Source organism: Otolemur garnettii, unplaced genomic scaffold (assembly GCF_000181295.1).
Source record: "Otolemur garnettii isolate 467f Iridium unplaced genomic scaffold, OtoGar3 scaffold00073, whole genome shotgun sequence".
Classification (NCBI taxonomy): Eukaryota; Metazoa; Chordata; class Mammalia; order Primates; family Galagidae; genus Otolemur; species Otolemur garnettii.
The window spans coordinates 4,499,634-4,518,025 of NW_003852468.1; the positions used below are offsets into that span (position 1 = coordinate 4,499,634).

Sequence of the window (18,392 nt, forward strand, 5' to 3'; positions counted from 1 at the left end):
TTTTTTTTTTTAAATATGGAACGCTTCACGCATTTGCGTGTCATCCTTGCGCAGGGGCCATGCTAATCTTCTCTGTATCATTCCAATTTTAGTATATGTGCTGCTGAAGCAAGCACACCCACCCATTCTGTCACCGAAAAACCCTTCTGATCCTCAAGACTTAACAAGTTCAAATGAGTCCAGCTTCCTGAAGCCTTTTCTGATGCCCAAGCCGTGTTCAGGGGGGCTCACCTACCACCACCATCACCAGCAGCTTGAGTGCTCATCTGCCTCCCTTGCTGGTCTGTGACCCTGGCAGCCTCTCACCACAGCCCCCATCCAGCAACATGCCAGTTGACGCCATGGCAGTGGTCACTCCTATCTCAATAAGCTTCTGGAACTGTAGAGCCAGAACTGATATTTGGATCATCAACCAGGTGGGTTAAGAGGAGTTACTTAATGTTGTTAGCTTCAGAAACAACCTGTCATCAATGAACTTTCAAAAAGCTCTTCGTGGGCCAGGCAAAGTGGCCCATACTTGCAGTCCCAGAGGCAGGTGGATCACATGAGCTCAGGAGTTCGAGGCCAGCTCTGAGCAAGAGGGAGACCTCTGTCTCTGGAAAAAAAAAAAAAAGCTGGGCATTTGTGCTAGGCACCTGTAGTCCCAGCTACTCAAGAGGCTGAGGCAAGATGATCACTTGAGCCCAAGATTTGAGGTTGCTGTGAGCTATGACACCATGGCACTCTCCTGAGGGCGACAGAGTAAGATTCTGTCTCAAAAAAGAAAAAAAGGTATTCGCCAAGCTCATCGCAGGACGTGAGGAGCCTGTGGCTGGAGCTGCCGTGACACACAGCATTAGCTGAAACCAGTTCTGACACCTCAGGAAGGGACACATCGTCAGTATCAAAAACCCCAAATTGCACCACATCAATTGTATTCTGCTCTAATCTGGGGCTAGTAAAAGCCAACTTCCTGGGTGCTTTGGCTCCTTACAGAAGGTTCCCAGTGCAGACGTGGCACTAAAGCCTTTGAAAATGCACAGGTAGAGAGGAGACATGGTGACGAGACGAACAGGTGCAGAGCAGCAGGGCTGATTTCTTACATTTTCTGCAAAAGCACCTCTGCCTACAGTGCCCCGATGACTCCCCTCCTCTCTAAATGTCTGGCATTTGGGGGGGGGGGTCTCTAAGGATCCTTGAATACTTCTTTGATGGCACTTCTCTTCCTGAGTATATGTCACACCTCCACCTTTAGAGTGGCAGCTACAGGATTTGAGGGGCTGTGTCTGGGCCTTCATGGGCCCCAAGCTCTAGAATATACCTGGCTCGGGGTAGACAACAGTGACCCGGGCAGTGAGAAGGGGCACATACCACAGGCAGCAGCGCCCCTGCCCCTTCCTTCAGAAGTGGCTCAACACAGGCAGTTTGCTGGAACCGTGATGACACGCAGGCAGTCTGTGGTTTGAACAAACCCGGCCACAAGGCGCTTGAAGCACGCCCTGAGACTGAAGAGGTCTGCTTCTCTAGACTGTGCACGACCAGGAAGAAGCCAGGAAAGGAGCAGATGTCATTTGGGGATGGGAGAGGTCGTGTCAACCCCAGGAAGGGAGGAAGGGGCGGAGGGAGAGGGGAGACAATAGTGAGAACCCACGAGCCGTTCGTCTTCCACACAGGCTGCCAAGGAAAGAACGGAGAAAACCCACAAGAGGAAGAATGCAGACTTTGTCCCCCCTTCCTTCTCATGTGTGGATTCCATTCTCTCCTTCTCTACCACAAAAACCTCTCAGAAATGAAGTTGCAAGCAATTCTTTCCAAAATAGAAACAAAAACAGATAATAAGCACACAAGTGAAAGACAGTAAGGACACACAGATAACTTCTGCTCCCTTCATGACTTAAGGCCCACAATTTTAGATATTTTACATAGGTATTATATGTATCATTTACAGCATGCAGAGTATCATATATGTGTATAGTACATATGTGTATCTCGTATATGTGTATATCATCTATATTACAGGTGTTTTCTAAACCCATACATTAATTCAATTATTCAAAGATTCAAGTTCCTATACACTGAGTTTGGCAAAAATAGACCTGGTCCTTCTTCCGAGGTGCTTGCAGCCTGGAGTGAGACAGACAACACATGCATTCTAATAAACGGACCATCATCAACCCTGTGTTCTGGGGGAGTGTGTCTCAGAGGAAGCTTGCAGGGAGCTGGCAGAGGCTGGCCTTTGCTACGGGCAGCAGGTGGGTGTCCTCGTCCCTCTGAGGAAGTCGGAACTCACTTGAAATCCAAAGAATCAAGCAACCAGAATATATAATATGTAAATATATAAACCAAAGAAAGGCAATGTGGGCTCGGCGCCTGTATCTCAGTGGCTAGGGTGCCAGTCACATACACCCGAGCTGGCGGGTTCAAAACCGGCCCAGGCCTTCCAAACAACAGTGACAACTACAACAAAAAAATAGCTCGGCATTGTGGGGGGGGCACCTGTACTCCCAGCTACTTGGGAGGCCGAGGCAAGAAAATTGCTTAAGCCTAAGAGTTTGAGGTTGCTGTGAGCTGTGATGCCACAGCACTCTACTGAGGGCAACATAGTGAAACTCTGTCTCAAAAAAGAAAGAAAGGCAACGTGCACATCTATCTTCTAGCCACTCCTAAAGGCATAAAGGGAGGGATATTTGAAAAGCCTTTAAGAGGAGGCATCAAAACTTGAGCAGGTGCTCAGTGTCCACACTCTTGAGGCCTTAAACACAGTGGACAGAAAACAGAACTCGCCTTATTTGCATTTTCCTAGGACATCACCTCCTGGCTGCAGAACTACCTCCAAGCCTGTGGTGTGAGCTAACTCAGTGCTGGAATGTGCTGCTGGGCAGTGTATAACACCTGGCCCCCTCTGTGACCCTCCAGACATGTGCTAACAGAAGTACCATCTCTACTTATTTTATGAGCCAGGTACAACACTAAGCTTCCTGGGATTCATACTGATGTTGCGGATGAAATTTGTTTGTGCAATAAATTGTTATGAAAGTGGGACTCTGATGAATAGACCACATGATTGCCTAAACCTCGTTTCCATAGAAAACCAGCTAAAATTCCCCATCCTTCCTCTAAAACTTATCTGTGTCTCTTATCAGGTGATACAGTCCTTTGAAGAAATGCTCTGATAAACTACCTAAGGGGAACATCAGTAATTGTTTTGTGAGCTGTTTTCCTTATAGGAAACAACCAAAAATAAGATTATGGTCTGACTTATCACCTTAATTTAGCAGGCTAGCTTCCTGTAAGCCACAGCAGACCTCACCAGCCTCACGCGGGCCAGCTCTTAGCTGCTCTGTGGGCGCTGACAATGCTGCCAACACCTTCCAGGGTGACTTTGCTCACATTCTTCCTCTCCACCAGGCTCCCCCCACCCCCAGAGTTTAATATCCACAACCCCGAGGTCTCTCTTACTTTTCCAGCTTAAGTCACCTAATCCCCAAATGGGACATCAACCTGCATGCATTTAGTGACTCCCACCTGAGAAAATGAACTGGCCATTTTCATACCTGAAGTGCCTTTCCTGCTCCGGGCTCTCTACTCTCCAACCCTTCCCGCTTCAGGGAGCTTTTCCATAATAACAGCCCCCGGCCTCCGTTTCATCCCTGTAGTTCTGACAGCCCATATGCAAAGCAATCTAACAACTCACTCGCCCGGACCCTTGAAAAGCACCTACAATCCATTCCACTGTCAGTTAATAACTGATTCTCTTCCACTTTGGATTCCATTTCCTAAGTCTTTTGCAATCTTGCAGGGTCAGAAACATGGTAAGTATTCCCTAAATGCTGCAGACGTGCTGAAAAATAAGACCACAAAGAAAAGGAAGAAGGGACTGCATTGCAAGGTAGAGTTGGACATAGCTTAATCCCTCAGGGGTCACAGCTGTGCTCACCTCGACACATGTGACTACTTGTCCACTCTGTGCCAGGATCTGGGCTAGGCCCCATGGTTTTTTTTCCCTAATATCTAAGTGTGATAGAAAAGACATATGGTCTTAACTTGGAACTTACTGAGCTTACTGTAACGATTTCTCAATCAAAGATGATGGACTATAACATCTTCTAATAAATAAGAAAATATTTGGATGTGCCAGCTTTCAGAAAATGGGAAACTGAATAGCTGTGCCAAAAGCGGTTTTACCCCCTGATTGCAACACAGGCAAAGTGACAAGCACACAGACAGACATCAAATCCACTAACATGTCCTGCTCTTAGTATCCCACAGGGGCAGTGCATTTACAAAACACTATCTGCCCCTTCGTCTCTGGAATAGCACAAGATAGCAAGCTATGTCAAGCATGCCCCAGAATTCTCTCATAGAGGGTTCTTGGTAAGCCTTAGAAATAGCTGCACCCAAGGCAAGTGCAATAACATCACCGGACTTAGCAACAGCGCTACGGAAACCTCAGAGCAGCCAGGGAGGGCTGGGCAGCAGTCCCAGTGAGGACTGAGGTCAGCAACCTGACTTCTCCCAATGAGAAGCAGGTGTTCTAGAACATACCCTTTCCATCAGTGGTATTTTTTAATCCAGCATCATTAAACCCTCCCCTTTTAGACAAAGCAATGAAAAGGAAGAAAATCCCTAAATACTAGGAACACATTTTTTTTTCTTTTAGCCAATTAAGTCTGCTGTTTGGTAATGTCAGAATTTCAAATCTTCTACCCTTCAGGGAGGGCACAAAATCTAAAGCAGTGCCAATATTTGGATGCATCCAGAGATGTCTGTGTCTATGCTCTCTTTGATCTGGGGTTATTACGAAAAGGACCACCCGTGGAATGAAACCGTCTACCACGCTCTTCCCTAGACTTAAGGTTAAATGTTGAAGGAAATACTAGTTACATTTCTGAAGTTTAAGGCTTGCTTACTCAGTCCAACTTACTCATGGCTAATATCCTTGATCAAAACTTACACAAAAATCAGTAATAATAAGAAATAGTCTGTCTTCTAGAAATGGTTTTAGCATTTCTGTGACTTTCATCAGATGTCTGTCTGAAAGCCCCATTAGCCTGGTAGTGGGGACACCTCTGTTCCCTAAAGAAGCACCAGGAAAGATCCCTCCTTTCACAGCACAGGAAATAGGCTGGGATGAGGAAGTAGTTGCTGATACAAGGATAAGACAGTAAAGAATTCCTAGAGTCCTCTGGAGTTGGTGCCAGGCAGGTGAGAGACTACAGGCACAGGCTGCAGACATCACAGGGAGTGATCGGAAGACGGGCAAGGAGCCAGGGAAGCCAGGACTGGACCAAGAGGCCCATATGGCCAACAGCAGGGGTCTGTGTGCACTCCGAGTTCTGGAGCTGGAAGGGGAGACCTCCAGGATCAGCCAGCCCAACCTTTATTTTGCAGGGGCTAAGAGCTATTCAGCAACTTGTTCAAGGTCACAAAACAGACAAGTGGAAGGACAAGGGAAGACAGAATCCAAGCCGCCTGTTTTAAAAGACAAGGAAACAAGGCTGGTGTGGTGGCTCACGCCTGTAATCCCAGCACTCTGGGAGGCCAAGGCGGGCAGACTGCCTGAGCGCAGGAGTTTGAGACCAGATAGAAAAACTAGCTAAGTGTTGTGGTGGGAGCCTATAGACCCAGCTACTAGGGAGGCTGAGGCAAGAGGATCGCTTGAGCTCAAGAGTTTGAAGTTGCTGTGAGCTGTGATGCCATCTCTACCCACGGTTACAGAAAGAGATTCTGTCTCAGGAAAAAAAAAAAAGACAAGGAAACAAATGTTGTCACATTCAGCTAATTATATCAATTCCTCCCCTTATTTTCAAAGATATATTTTGACTCTGAATGATTTAGCTAACACAGGAAGCCAGAGCGCTGTGGTTACGAGCCCAGACTGGAGCCAGACCATCTGGGTTTCATCCTGGCAGCTCTGGCACCGACAGTGCTACCTTGAGCAAGTTGCTTCACCTCTCTGTGACTCAGTTTCCTCCTCTGTCAGATGGGGGTGATGACAGCAGCTACCTCGCGGGGTTATGAAGCCTGCTAAATGAGCTGGCACACGGGAAGTGCCTGGCCTGGCACACAGCGAATGCCACAGAAAAGGCAGGCAGGGTCTCCTAGGGAGGAAACAGCCCTCACAGCGCTTCCTCCCCAGCACACCTGCTCCCCAACCCAGTGCACCTTAGTCACAGTTATGCCCTTTCCCCACAACACCTGGGCTAATGCTTTTAAAACGTCAAGCTCCTGTCTCCTAATCTATTCAGGCCCAACCCAATCAGATAGTAGAGCCAAAGTGGCTAAAATGGCAGAAGGGGAAAAACTCTGTGGAAGTGCTTTGCTCATTTGCCTACAAGGTCACCCACCCTATCACCCCTTGGCAATTTACCTCCAAGACTCTGGACGCAGACCTTACCTCTCCTGACTCTCACCTCCTACCTTCCTAGACCACCCACTCCCGTGCGCCTCTAAAACTGCTTTTCCCCTCAGCAGGTCCCCCAGCCCCTCACACCTTCTGCAGATGCACCAGGCCTTAAAGTCCCACTCACCTGCCTCTCCCACCTGGATTCCTTGGCCAACCTTTCCCATGATGTTCTCACCAGCTCCCTGATCCCTCATCCCATGGACAGACCACATGATGTCATCCCTCCTAGACTGCCAACTTGGTGGGATAAAGCCAGGAAACCATACCCACTGCCTCCACTACAGACCTGCTCAGTCCCCCAGCCTTCATCACTAACAGAACACCTGCCATATTCTCAGAACACCCAGCACTACCCACTCTCTCCAGTTCTGACTCTGACCATGGCTTTGCTTGACTCTCATGGAGAAAGCCCAGGCTACCAAATAATGTGAGCCCAGCACTCTTCCAGACTAGGGCTTCTCAAACTCTAGCATGCATTTGAATCCCCTGCGGAACTTGTTCAAATACAGACTCTGATTCAGCAGGTTGCACCCTAGATTCCTCCGGGTGCTGCCAGACCAAACTTGGAGTGGCAGAGTTCTAGGAATTTCCATACATTCATGTTTGCATTTTTTGAGATATGTTATTTTTAATCTTCATGACAGACCCACACAAGATCTGTTTCAGAGAGGTAGAAAGTTAGGTTCAAAAAGGTGAAGAAACTTGTTCGTCTTCACAGTTCCAAGATGTGGACTCAGTCTAAGTGTCCAATGAATGATCGGATAGAGAAAATGTGGTATAAATACACAATGGAATAGTATTCAGCCACAAAAAAACATGAAATCATGTCTTCTGCAGCAACAGGGATGGAAGTGGAGAACACAATCTTAGGGAACCAAGGCAGACCACACAAGGTCAAACGTCACATGTTCTCACTATATAAGTGGGCACTTAAAAGTGTGTACATATAAACACAGAGTTCAACAATAAGCAATGGAGACGGGGAAGGGGCGATGATGGGAAATTACTTAATGGGTACAATGTACCTTATTTTGGTGATGGATACCCCAAAAGCCCTGATGTGACACCATACAATCTATACATGCACCTGCATCTCATATTTATACAAAAAGAAAAAGCAGCAGCTTGTCCAAAGCACGTGGTAGGATTCAAGTGAAGGGCTAATTCCCAAGCCTCAACTCTGTTTTTTCTCTTGTAACTGGGGTGGTGGAGTGAGGGACAGGAAGGGTACAAAGAGCAGTAGTTTTTGAAAACACATGTAATGGTTTATGTGTAATGAAAACTATTAAAATCTTCTTAGCTGATGTGAATGGGAGAAAGATGGGTTATAAAGTGGCAAAGGGTCCCCGTGCTGGAGATTCTACCTAACAGCTGAAGACCTAACGCAGCGATCAGAGAGTGAGTTAATTCCCTCCATCGGCACAGACGACATCCAGAGGGCACCGGGGAGACTGTAATGGTGTGCGGAGAGGGAAAGGGAACGGGCAGATAACCTGTAACGAGCATGTCTGCAGGCACTCTGGGGGCTGCAGGGCTCAGAGCACGGCAGAGACTGCATCTCACACCACGGCTCCCCCCACTTCCCCTCCGCCCTGACTCCCCGAGTCCAGGGCTCTATTTGCACCCCAACCCCACCATTCTTCCTTCCTTGTGGCCCAGGTCCAGCAGCAGAGCCTGCTCACCTCCCTGCAGCCTGCCCCTGCCCCGGTGTCTCCCAGCTGGCCTGTGGGCGTGCTGAGTCACCTGGATACTGCTGGAGTCGGTCTGGTCCTGCCAGGGCCTGAGCTGCCACCTTCCTGGAGGGCTTTCACTTGGTACCATCTAAAAAGCGAGCGATCGTCTCTGACTCAGAGTCCTTCCCCACTCACTCTCTCCTCGACTTCCATGATTCTCCTTCTTTATTTGCTGTTGGGTCAGACTTCACAGTGTCCAGATCTAAGGGCTCCTTCTTGTCTTTATCCTTCTGGTTGTCCAGCAGCATCTGACCAATCGCTCTCCAACAAGCCCACTCACATCCACCTCTGCTTGGCTTCTGCCGGGGCACTCTCCGGGTTCTTCTCCCACCCCTCTGGCCACCCCTTCTAAAACTCTCCCTCCCACTTCCTGTGCCCTAACTGCAGGCATCCCCAGGAACCTACCCTCCACCCTCCTCTCATCATCCACCTTATAGGGCCAGCTCCGACTCTCACGTAGAACATGCTGTCCCACCCTTTGATGGCAGATCAGAGTCTGCTCTGTCCTCTCTGGAACCCCCAGCGCTCAGAACAATGCCCGGTGTGTAGTAGCTGGCACTTGCCTGATATTTGCAGAATAAAAAATGTTACCTAACTAAAGAAGCCACGTTACCTAGCTTCTCACTTTGCCTCTGCAAACAGCTTACCCCAAGGCTGGGCTACAGGACTGTGGTTCAGAAGTGAAAGAGAAAGCGGCGGACCTTTGTCAAATGATAGCACACCTGGGAAAGGATGACAACTGTATAGCTCTCTGGGTAAACAGCCCTTGGGCTTAAAGAGGCAGCCTCTGACCCATGGGTATCAATAGCATGACATGCCTTCAACCCACCTGAAAACCATAAGAGTCCCTTACCATGGCCCACATGCTGGGAACTTCTGCTCCGACCAGCTCTATATAAGAGCAAGGAAGAGCTGCTATCAGGAATTCTTGGCTCGGTGTCACTTTTAAGGTATAAAAAGTAATCCATCTGTCTGCACTCTGACTCTGTTTCATTAAGATTCCGAGCTAGCACCCATTCTGAAATGTGCCCTGAACCCTTAAGCACAATTCCGTTCTCCATCACTCTCAGCCAAATTCATCCTAGACAGAGCCACACTAGCCATACAGTATTTCTCCACTGCCCTGAAATATCCTGAGTGATGTAAATGCTTTCACGTTCCAGCTGCCTATAAAGGTGTGAAACATGATGCAATTAAGGTCCCAGAACATCATACTTAAACTTGAATCATGCTGCTTAGCGACCCCATAATCTAGCACAAACACTTAGAGAGTATTGTGAAGAAATCAGCATTTGAAGAACACAAATGTATACACAGTGCCACGACCACTAGTCTCCTGGAAATCACATTGCTGGGACATGACAGTGTTAACTACTGGGTCTAATTCTGCTTCCCAAAGACTACAGTTGGTGTGGGGAGAAATAGTCCAAGATCTAAAAAACCACTCACTGTGCCAACTGCAGCACTTCGCCTTTTCCAGAAGATAAATTATGAAGAATTTTTGCCAGTTTAAGTTATTTTCCCAAAGCAGAGTCAAATGACCCTGCAACCCTGGCTTTAAGAAACCAATGCAATTAAACTGAATAGCTATAAACTGCCCTGACAGCTTCCCCCCAACTTCCATTCGATCAAGTGAGACAGACACACCAACAGACAAGCACACACCTTATTTAACTGCCAGACACAGTGCCAATGCGAACATGTACATTCAATCTACAGGGGGGAAAGAATCAGCTCAGCAGCTCATCACTAGAACAAAATAGCCATATAAATGCCGACTAGCCCAACTGCCTTGTAAGGAATGATCACTGACAACTAGAGTTTCTATTCAGCAGGCTAATAAGAATAATTATAGCCAGGGCAGGCATTAATCAGCTTGGCAGATACAGGAATTCTGTTAACAAGGCTAAAATGAGTGCCAAGGAATCTCTGAAGGCCAAAGCACTTCAAAGACTGTTAAAGCTGGATGGATTCACCAGGGCTCCTCTTCCTTCGTTGCTTTCTGGAGGTGGCTGCATTTCCTCCCCTCTCCTCAAAGCAGGTGTGCTGACTTGCTGGGGGCATGCCTTCGAGGTGCATGCTGGCACTGCCCTTCCCTTCAGAAGTTGTCCCTTGGCTGCATTCACCCTGGGTCCCCTATTTGTAACCCCACTTTTACTTTCAAACCACTACCATCTTTTCTCTGCCTAAACCACAATTAAGTAATGCACAGCACATCGGCCCACTTTTCCTTAACAGAGGCAGAATGGAGTCCTGAGACTAAATCCTGGCTCTGCCATGGAGTTTCTGTCTGACTCCAGACAAGTTGTTTAACTTTTCCTCAATTTCCTCATCCGGAATAAGGAGAAAATAAAAGTGACATGGTGACTTTCTCCAAGTGCTGCTACGAAGAATAACTAACAGAATGTATCTAAGAGCCTGACACTTGATCTGGGCTCTAAATAGTCCCATTCTTACTCTGTGCCTGTAGGCTACAGTGCTGTGTAAGGAGCTGAGAAAGGAACAGACAGTAGTTAGTATGCAGACGCACATACAGTATACAGGTCTGGCTGTGCCTGGGCAGGAGGGTGGACCCACTTTTCCTTAGCTCTTATATCCTTTATAACTCACAGACGGCTAGCTATAGCCTCACATCTGTTCCTCCCTTCTTCCCTAGTAGCTGGCACATGGCTCCCCAGCCTCCCTTGCAGCTAGTGTGGCATGGGCTAAAGTCTCTCCAAGACCACGTATGCAGAAGTGATGTGTGCCACTTCCTAGCTTGGCCCATGAAGCCTCCGTGTATTCTAGGCCACACTCTTTCCCTTTTCATGAGGGCTGGAACACTGATGGTGACAACCAAAGTGATCTTAGAAATCACGGGTTGAAGATAGTGGAAGCACCACCAGCCTGGGAACCAGAATAACAAGTGTAGAGCAGGGGTCCCACCCAACCTTTCCTTCTGAAGCATCCTCTTGGCACTGTTATGAAAAACACTTCTATTGTTTGAACTGCTATGCTTTGAATCGGTTTGTTAGAGCAGTTTAGCCTACTTAATTAATACAAGACTTTTCTATATTATTTGAATTTTAAATACAGATGTAATGCTTTTGACATTTAAAAACTACAGTATTTCAATGGGGTTGCAAAAAGAAAACATAAAGAGAATATGTTAATGGCTCTCCACAATCTCCGGGCCTTCCTCTGCCCAATTCATGTTGCACACTAGCTGGAGATTTATCCTCCTCAAACACAGCACCCTATTGAGTCAGTTTCACCCTGCAAACTTTTAATGACTACCCACGTCCCACAGAAAAAAGGGACACATACAGCACGTATTTATCACATATTCCCTATGTGCTATTACTCTCTTAGTAATAAGGACACTATAGTGAGCAAAACCAACATGATTCCTGTCCCCAAGGGATATAATCAAGGGAGGGGCCAGACAATTCTATACAAATAAATAAATAAATGCTATTTATGAAAGAAGCACAGGCTGTCTGGCACCGAGGGGTCAAGCGAAACCCCTTTCACAGTCCAGACTTTCCAGCACAGCATACAAAACCTGCAGGATCTACCCCGAACCCACCTCTCAGTTTGTGCCTCTACTATTTCCTCCTCCTCCCTCTAGTTAAATGGAACTTATGTGATATTTCTGAATGAGCCGTGTACTTTCACTCATCTACACTTTATGCTTTCCCCCAGAGCCTAGAATCCTCTTCTGTCCTATTTTACAAAATTCTAATTATCCTCAAGACTCAGCTCAAATGTCACCTCATTGGCAAAACCTTCCCCGACCCCAAAGTCAAAATTAATCATCCTGTTCTTTTTTTCTTTTTTTTTTGAGACGGAGTCTCACTCTGTTGCCCTCTGTAGATAGCTCATAGCAACCTCAAACTCAGGCTCAGTCAATCCGCTTGCCTCAGCCTCCCAAGTAGCTGGGACTACAGGTACCCACCACAACACCCAGCTATTTTTCTTTTTAAGAGCTGGGGTCTTGCTCTTGATCAGGCTGGTCTTGAACTCCTAAGCTCAGGCAATCCACCTGCCTTGGCCTCCAAGTGTGCTAGGATTACAGGTGTGAGCCACTGTGCCTGGCTTCTGTTCTTTACCTTCTACCAGCACTTAGTATCCAAGTCAGGCATTTCATTCCGTCCCACAGTTAGTCTTATTATCTGTCCATCCACTCAGTGGTGAGTGGCTGCTGTGTCTTGGTCATGTGCCTGGGACTCCCAGTTTGGGACATTGTTATGGGCAGAGTGGCTGCTCAAGATACGCCATTTTGAATAGATGGACAGGCTAGGTCAGGTACAGGCAGTAGATGTGAAACCTGCTCTGTGAGAGTGAGTGAGTTCTGGTAGGTAAACTTAACTGGGAAGGCTTCATGGAGGAAGTCAGTTTTAGGGAAAAAAGGAAATACACAGGTAAGAGGTGAGAAGTAGGAGAGGCCCAAGGCTTGATACCGCCTGTGAAAAGAAGAGCAAACAGGTGCCTTAGAAAAAGGGTCTGCACAAGAGAAGACGAGAGTGGGGAGGACACAGGAAGCAACATCCCCTTGGAGGACACCCCAGAACCCAATGAGCAAAGGTGGGAGCCCCAAAACGGAGGAAACTGTTAACTGGGGAACCATCAGGACCTAGGCTAAGACAGTAGCTGTAGAAATAAGAACAAGAAGAAGCTGCAGTCTGTGCTATAGGAAAAGCCAGAGAACTGAGCGGCCGTGAATGTGCAGGTTAAAGAGAACAGTGATACTGAGATTATCCCCAGGAAGCAACACAGGAGGAAAGAGGATCTTGCTTATCAACATATTAAGTTTCAGGAATCAGTATAGTGGAACATGGGTAGGCCTTTCCAGAGGTCAAGTTGAAGCCACACCAAATGAGGCCCTGTGGGGGGAATGGCTATCGGGTACCATTGACAGCTCAGAGAACTGTTGAGTGAAAAGACACTGGCTTGGCTGGTGCCACCACCAACTCCCTGTGTAGTTAACACAAGATGTCCACCCAGGGCAGGATGCGCTAGTGTGCAGCTGGTCTCTCTTTGCCCCATCTCCCTCCTCCCCCCATTACCACTGTTACTCCAGGGCATTCTTTTCAAATTCTACCTCACCTCACCCTCTTCACTGGTGCACAGGTTGTGAGCTGCACAAGTCTAGGGGGAGCCATTCACACAGAATGCAAACTGAACAGCAGGGTTGTGCAGTGCACAGCCTGTGCAACCGCAGGCCATGGCCCTCCCTGACCAAAACGCACAAGCCAATTCATGGAGGACTGTCCATGAATTGTGGATTATCACCAGGAGCTTGCAACAAACACAGAACTTATAAGGGTCCCAGAGTGAAAGGGAAAGATTAAAAGCACTAGGATCAGAGACCACAGAAGAGTTGCTATCAAGCTAAGTGGAAGCTCTGGACGCTTTCTGCACATGGGTGACAACTGAAGAAACAGGGCTAGACAAGCTCTCTTAGGGAGTGAGTTCAAGAAAATCCCTCAGAGATGAAGATAATACAGCAGCATCTAGAAAAGCTAGTTGACCAGCAGCAGGAATCATGAGGTTAGGACAGTGTGGACCCTGGTGCCAGCAGGAGGGGTGAGGCTGTGGAAGGCCTCCACTGGGACCCTTGGATCCTAAGTGCAGAGGAGTCATTAACCCTGTGTGCAGCTGGGCCCTGGCTGGGACAGACACCACACACCATGTGCTCTATAAAAGATTCAGACTCGCCTTCTCTAGGGACTTGGAAGAACCTGTGGCCAGGTCATAGGATTCCTCTTGTCCTGGTTGACACTGACCATAGGAATCCAAGAAAATCAGAGCATTTAAGGGTCAGCCCTCACGGGCCACGGTGGGCACTTAATAAACATATTTCCGTAGCTGGTGAAGATAACCATGTGTATCTTCGTGAAGATGGTGTCTGCGTATGGAGGGAATGGAAAATGGAGAGGGGGAAAGAAAAACACCCACTAAAGATTCCTTGGGTGGGGGTAGGGCACTGGGCCAAATCAGGAGGCAGGAAGGTTTCCGGAGGGTGGAAGCCGGGGGACAGCAAGGGAGGAAAAGTAACAGGTAGAAAAAGTTGGAGAAGCCTGGCTCTTAGGTCTTTGTGTATGAATATGCAGCGAGACAGCGCCAAGAAAAGCTAAAAAAAAAAAAAAAAAAAAGACTGAGGCAGAAGATCTAGACCAAAATGACGGAAGGACCGGCACATCGACTTCCATTGTACAGCTCTGGGCCACCCCATGACCTTCGTAGAAGGAAGTTGGTGGATTCTCTCGCTTCCCAGGAAAGGCAACTCGGCGTGGGTTCGCGTGCGTGGAGAGCGATCCGGCCGGTCGGGCTATGGCGGGGCGTATCAAAGGCTCATATTTCCGCTCTCGAGCTGGGCGCCCGGGCCAAGACCGCAGGCACCTTCCGGGCCGGGAGTTCAAGGTGAGCCGGGCTCCCGGCGGCCAACAGGTAGGGAGGGCTGGGGGGAAGCCGGCCACGGGCCACTCCCCCGGCACATGTCCGGGGTGAGGCTCGGCCTGGCGGAGCGGGACTTACACCCCGCGCGCGGGGCTGGGGCGGATTTGCGCCAGGCTCCGGGCGGCCCCGCGACCGCTCCCCGCCAGGCTGGGCCGCCCGTGCAGCCCGGCAGGTCTCCCGGGAGCGGCCCGGCCCCGCGGGAGCCCCAGGCCGCGCGCCGCAGCCGCGCCCCGCCGACGCCCCCCAGAGTCCCCAGTGCCCCCGAGCCCCACCGAGCCCCGCGCGCACTCACCCAGCCCCAGGAGAGCCAGCAGCAGCGGCCTGGGCGCCAGGCGCCCCATGCTCGCCCAGCGGGAGCGACGCTCCCCCGCCTCCTCCTTCCCGCCGCCTCTCCTCCTCCTCCTCCTCCAGCTCCGGCTGCTCCAGAGTCAGCGCTCCTCCGCCTGGGCCGCGCGCCTGCTCCGCTCTCCTCGCCAGCCGATAAATCCCAGCGCTGGGGCGTACGTGCGCCCCTGCTCCGCTCGCGCCCGCCCGCCCGCTGCGCTCCCGCCCGCCTCCCGCCGGCCGGGCCCGGGAGCCGGCCCGCCGCGCCGAGTGTACAGCCCCGACCGCTTCCCGAAAGCCAAAGGGAAGAACCGCAGCGCCCGCCCGCCCGCGCCTCCCATCCGGCGCTTTGCCAGCAACAAACACAAACTTTCCCAAGCCCCTCCCCGCTCCAGGTAACGGAGGAGGCGCCGGGCCACCCGCTTAAAGGGGAGGCGGCGTCGGCGCCCACCCAGCCCTACCCGCGGGGCCTCCACCCCACAAGAAACTTTCCTCCGACCTTTAAAAGTTGGCCAGGGAAAGGCTCGTCTGGAAATGCATCGCTTTAGCCCTATCCCGGGACACCCAGTGTCCCACCACTCTGGAGTCACCCACGCACCTCAGACGACTCCACGCACCTTCACCCTCTCATGCTGAGCTAAGCAGCCCACCAACCAAGGAACATGGCCCTGGCAAAAAATTATTCAGATAGGTCTGAAAGAGCTGGAGGGACTAAAGGTCCTGGATACACTGCAGCCTCTTCAGTGTACAGAGGCCTGGAGTGTCGAGGTGACGCCCAAAGATTGACAGCGAAGGGACAAGACCAGACCCAGCTCTCCTGACTCTGCCCACACCCTGTCCTTCCCACGTCCCTTGTCTGCAAGGTGCCTATGGCACTGATCAGCACAGCTTCCCCAAAAGATACCCATTAAAAAAAATTTTTAAGTGAGTATTTTAATAGCTACAGTACTTCATAGGACAACTGAATGCTTATTGCTTTAAGGGACATCCATGGTTGCCAATAAAGACTCTCCCCCCACCACAGTAGTTTTGAACTTTTGATTTGAATACAAAAGGCCCTACATTGTTGAGGGGAAATTTAGTGCTCCTTGTTTAAAACTTCACAAGAGTGATTCAAACATACAAGGAGCAGTGCTGGCACCCACCACCCCCACCCCACCCCACCCCACAGCCTTTCCTTATTGTACACAAAACAAACCACAGATGTTCGTGGGGAAACTACCCAAACTAGGGACAACACTGCTTTTACTCTGATATGGCATTATTCCCACTAACAAGTGTTTTTTATTTCCACTATCAAATGTGTGATTAGCCAGGTAGGAGCCCTTCAGAGACAAATTCATTTCTGGTGGTGCAACAATGTTATTGTACTTAATGCCACTGACTGATACATTTAAAAATGGTGGTTAAAATAAGGCTTGGCCGGGAGGCTCACAGCTGTGATCCTAACCCTCCGGAGGCCCAGGTGGCAGGATTGCTTGAGCTCAGGAGTTCCAGACTAGCTTGAGCAAGAGTGAGACCCTGTCTCTACTGAAAATAGAAAAACGAGTCAGGTGTGGTACATGCCTGTAGTCCAGCTACTTGGGAAGCTGAGGCAAGAGGATCTTGAGCCCACGAGTTTGAGGTTGCTATGAATTATGACACCATGGCACTGTACCCCAGGGTGACAGTAAGACTCTGTCTCAAAAAAAAGGTTAAATTTATATTTTGGAAAAAAATGTTAAAGGCTTGCCATTAAGGCTTTCCTGGTGCTGTCCACTCTCTCTCCAATTCCCTTCCCTTTCCTATCCCAATCCTTCTTGGGAAAGGCAGGCACTGAGAGAGGGACCAGGAGAGCTCGGTCCTGAGACTACAGCGATGAATCAGGCCCTGCCTGCCTTTGAGGTGCTTCCAGTCTGTGCAGTGTGACTCAGTGGGTGTGACGGCGCATGCAAGGTGCCCGTTGTGCTGCCACAGGGGAGTGGTTGCTCCTGGGGAAGGGCCGGAAGAAGCTCCACAGTGGGGGAGACTGTGTCCTGAGCCTTGAAAGATCAGTAAGTCTTTAGCTTTGAAGGGAGGGGCTTACAATAGATGTATATTTAATGGGGTAGGGAATTTTCCCTCTTCCCATCCCCACCCTGAGGTGTTATTAAGTGAATGGTGCATCTCATGGTCATGGAAATTACAGGGCGAATGGGTTGAAATGATAAGAATAAATATGACCATCTAGGCAAGACAAGCAGAATGAGGACTGAAGGACCAGCCTGCTGGTGGCCAGCAGTCTGCTTGTGTCATGAGAGTCAACCAAAAAGCCATTTCTGTGGTAACAAATAAGCACAAATTAATAACTCCAGACAGTCGGTCATAACCACCACACTTTTTGCATAGCCCTGAATACCAAAGGGTAAAAAATCTGTTTCTCACTAAAGAAACAGCGCCCACAGCAGACTGGCACGATTTGTTAATTCATGACTCTGGAATTTGATGATGCTTTTATTATGAAAGATATTTATTTGCAGAGTGAGTAACCCTCTATAAAGGTAAGGCTTTTGTCCCCACCAATTGCTCTCAGTTGGGCTGGTCTCTAGGCTTGCCTGGAGTGGGAGGACTCACCCTCCAGGGAGTCTAACTGACTCACCCCCACCTCCAAAGAGAATAAAGCCCAGATGGGTTTCCTTGGCCCAATCTCAGTGACCCTCTGGGGTGCCGGTCACAACAATCAGACATTATTGTCTCTTGATTACTCATGTCTGTCTGCTGGTGTTGCCCCAGAAAACCTTGTGAGGGTCTTCACATTCTTCCTCCAAACAAGGTTTCCTGCTGAGATCAGGCAAAACACCATATCATTTAACTCTGTGAATGAAAATGTGAAAGGTTCCTAATGAATGAATTTGCTGATTGTTTTAAGACTCAATGGGACTGAGTATGCTAACTCTGTCACCTCCACCAGCCCATCCACACAGACAGAGTCTCCAATGACCCTGGCCCCTACTTCAGCTAGATCTCAGCAGAATATTCCATGGCAGTATTTCAGTCCACTAAAATCACTTTTATCAAAATAGTCCCTATTGTGTATCCAGTGTGTATTTTCCCTATTAAAGTAAAACAGAGATTACTGATTGATTTTGGATTTAATCATAAAATCAAAGAATGGAAGTAAGAGTTTAAAAGGGAGTAGTGGGGAGAGATAGGCTTCATTTCCTGAAGAGTGAACAGTCATTCAATCCTGATGAGGCTACAGGGTCTTGGTGGAATGCCCATCTGCCGAGCTTCAAAATAGCAGGGGCCTATAGTCCCAGCCACTCGGGAGGCTGAAGCAAGAGAATTGCATGAGTCCAAGAGTTTGAGGTTGCTGTGAGCTATGAAACCTCAGTCTACCGAGGGTGACCAAAAAAATAAATAAATAAATAAAAAGAAGCTGCTGCCTCCCCCCACCCCAAAATAGCGAGGGCCCTTATCTGTTTGCAATGGATTCAGCACTGTTCTGCCTGAGAGCTGGTCCACCCTTCCCACCCTTTCTTTAGCCCTAA

General features: G+C 49.0%; 1 protein-coding gene and 1 non-coding gene across 2 annotated transcripts in view; both read right to left on the reverse strand.

Annotated features, from left to right (window-relative positions):
- Positions 1-15,154, reverse strand: part of PTGFRN (prostaglandin F2 receptor inhibitor) — a 68,065-nt gene extending 52,911 nt beyond the window's left edge. The window contains exon 1 of the mRNA XM_023515471.1: positions 14,852-15,154. Within this exon, the coding sequence (XP_023371239.1) occupies positions 14,852-14,900 (49 nt within the window). The 5' untranslated portion in view covers positions 14,901-15,154. The remainder of the gene's footprint in view (positions 1-14,851) is intronic.
- LOC111726620 lies at positions 10-116 on the reverse strand. The gene has a single exon (XR_002774358.1). It is a non-coding gene; the product is annotated as a U6 spliceosomal RNA (small nuclear RNA).
- Positions 15,155-18,392: the final 3,238 nt, after the last annotated feature.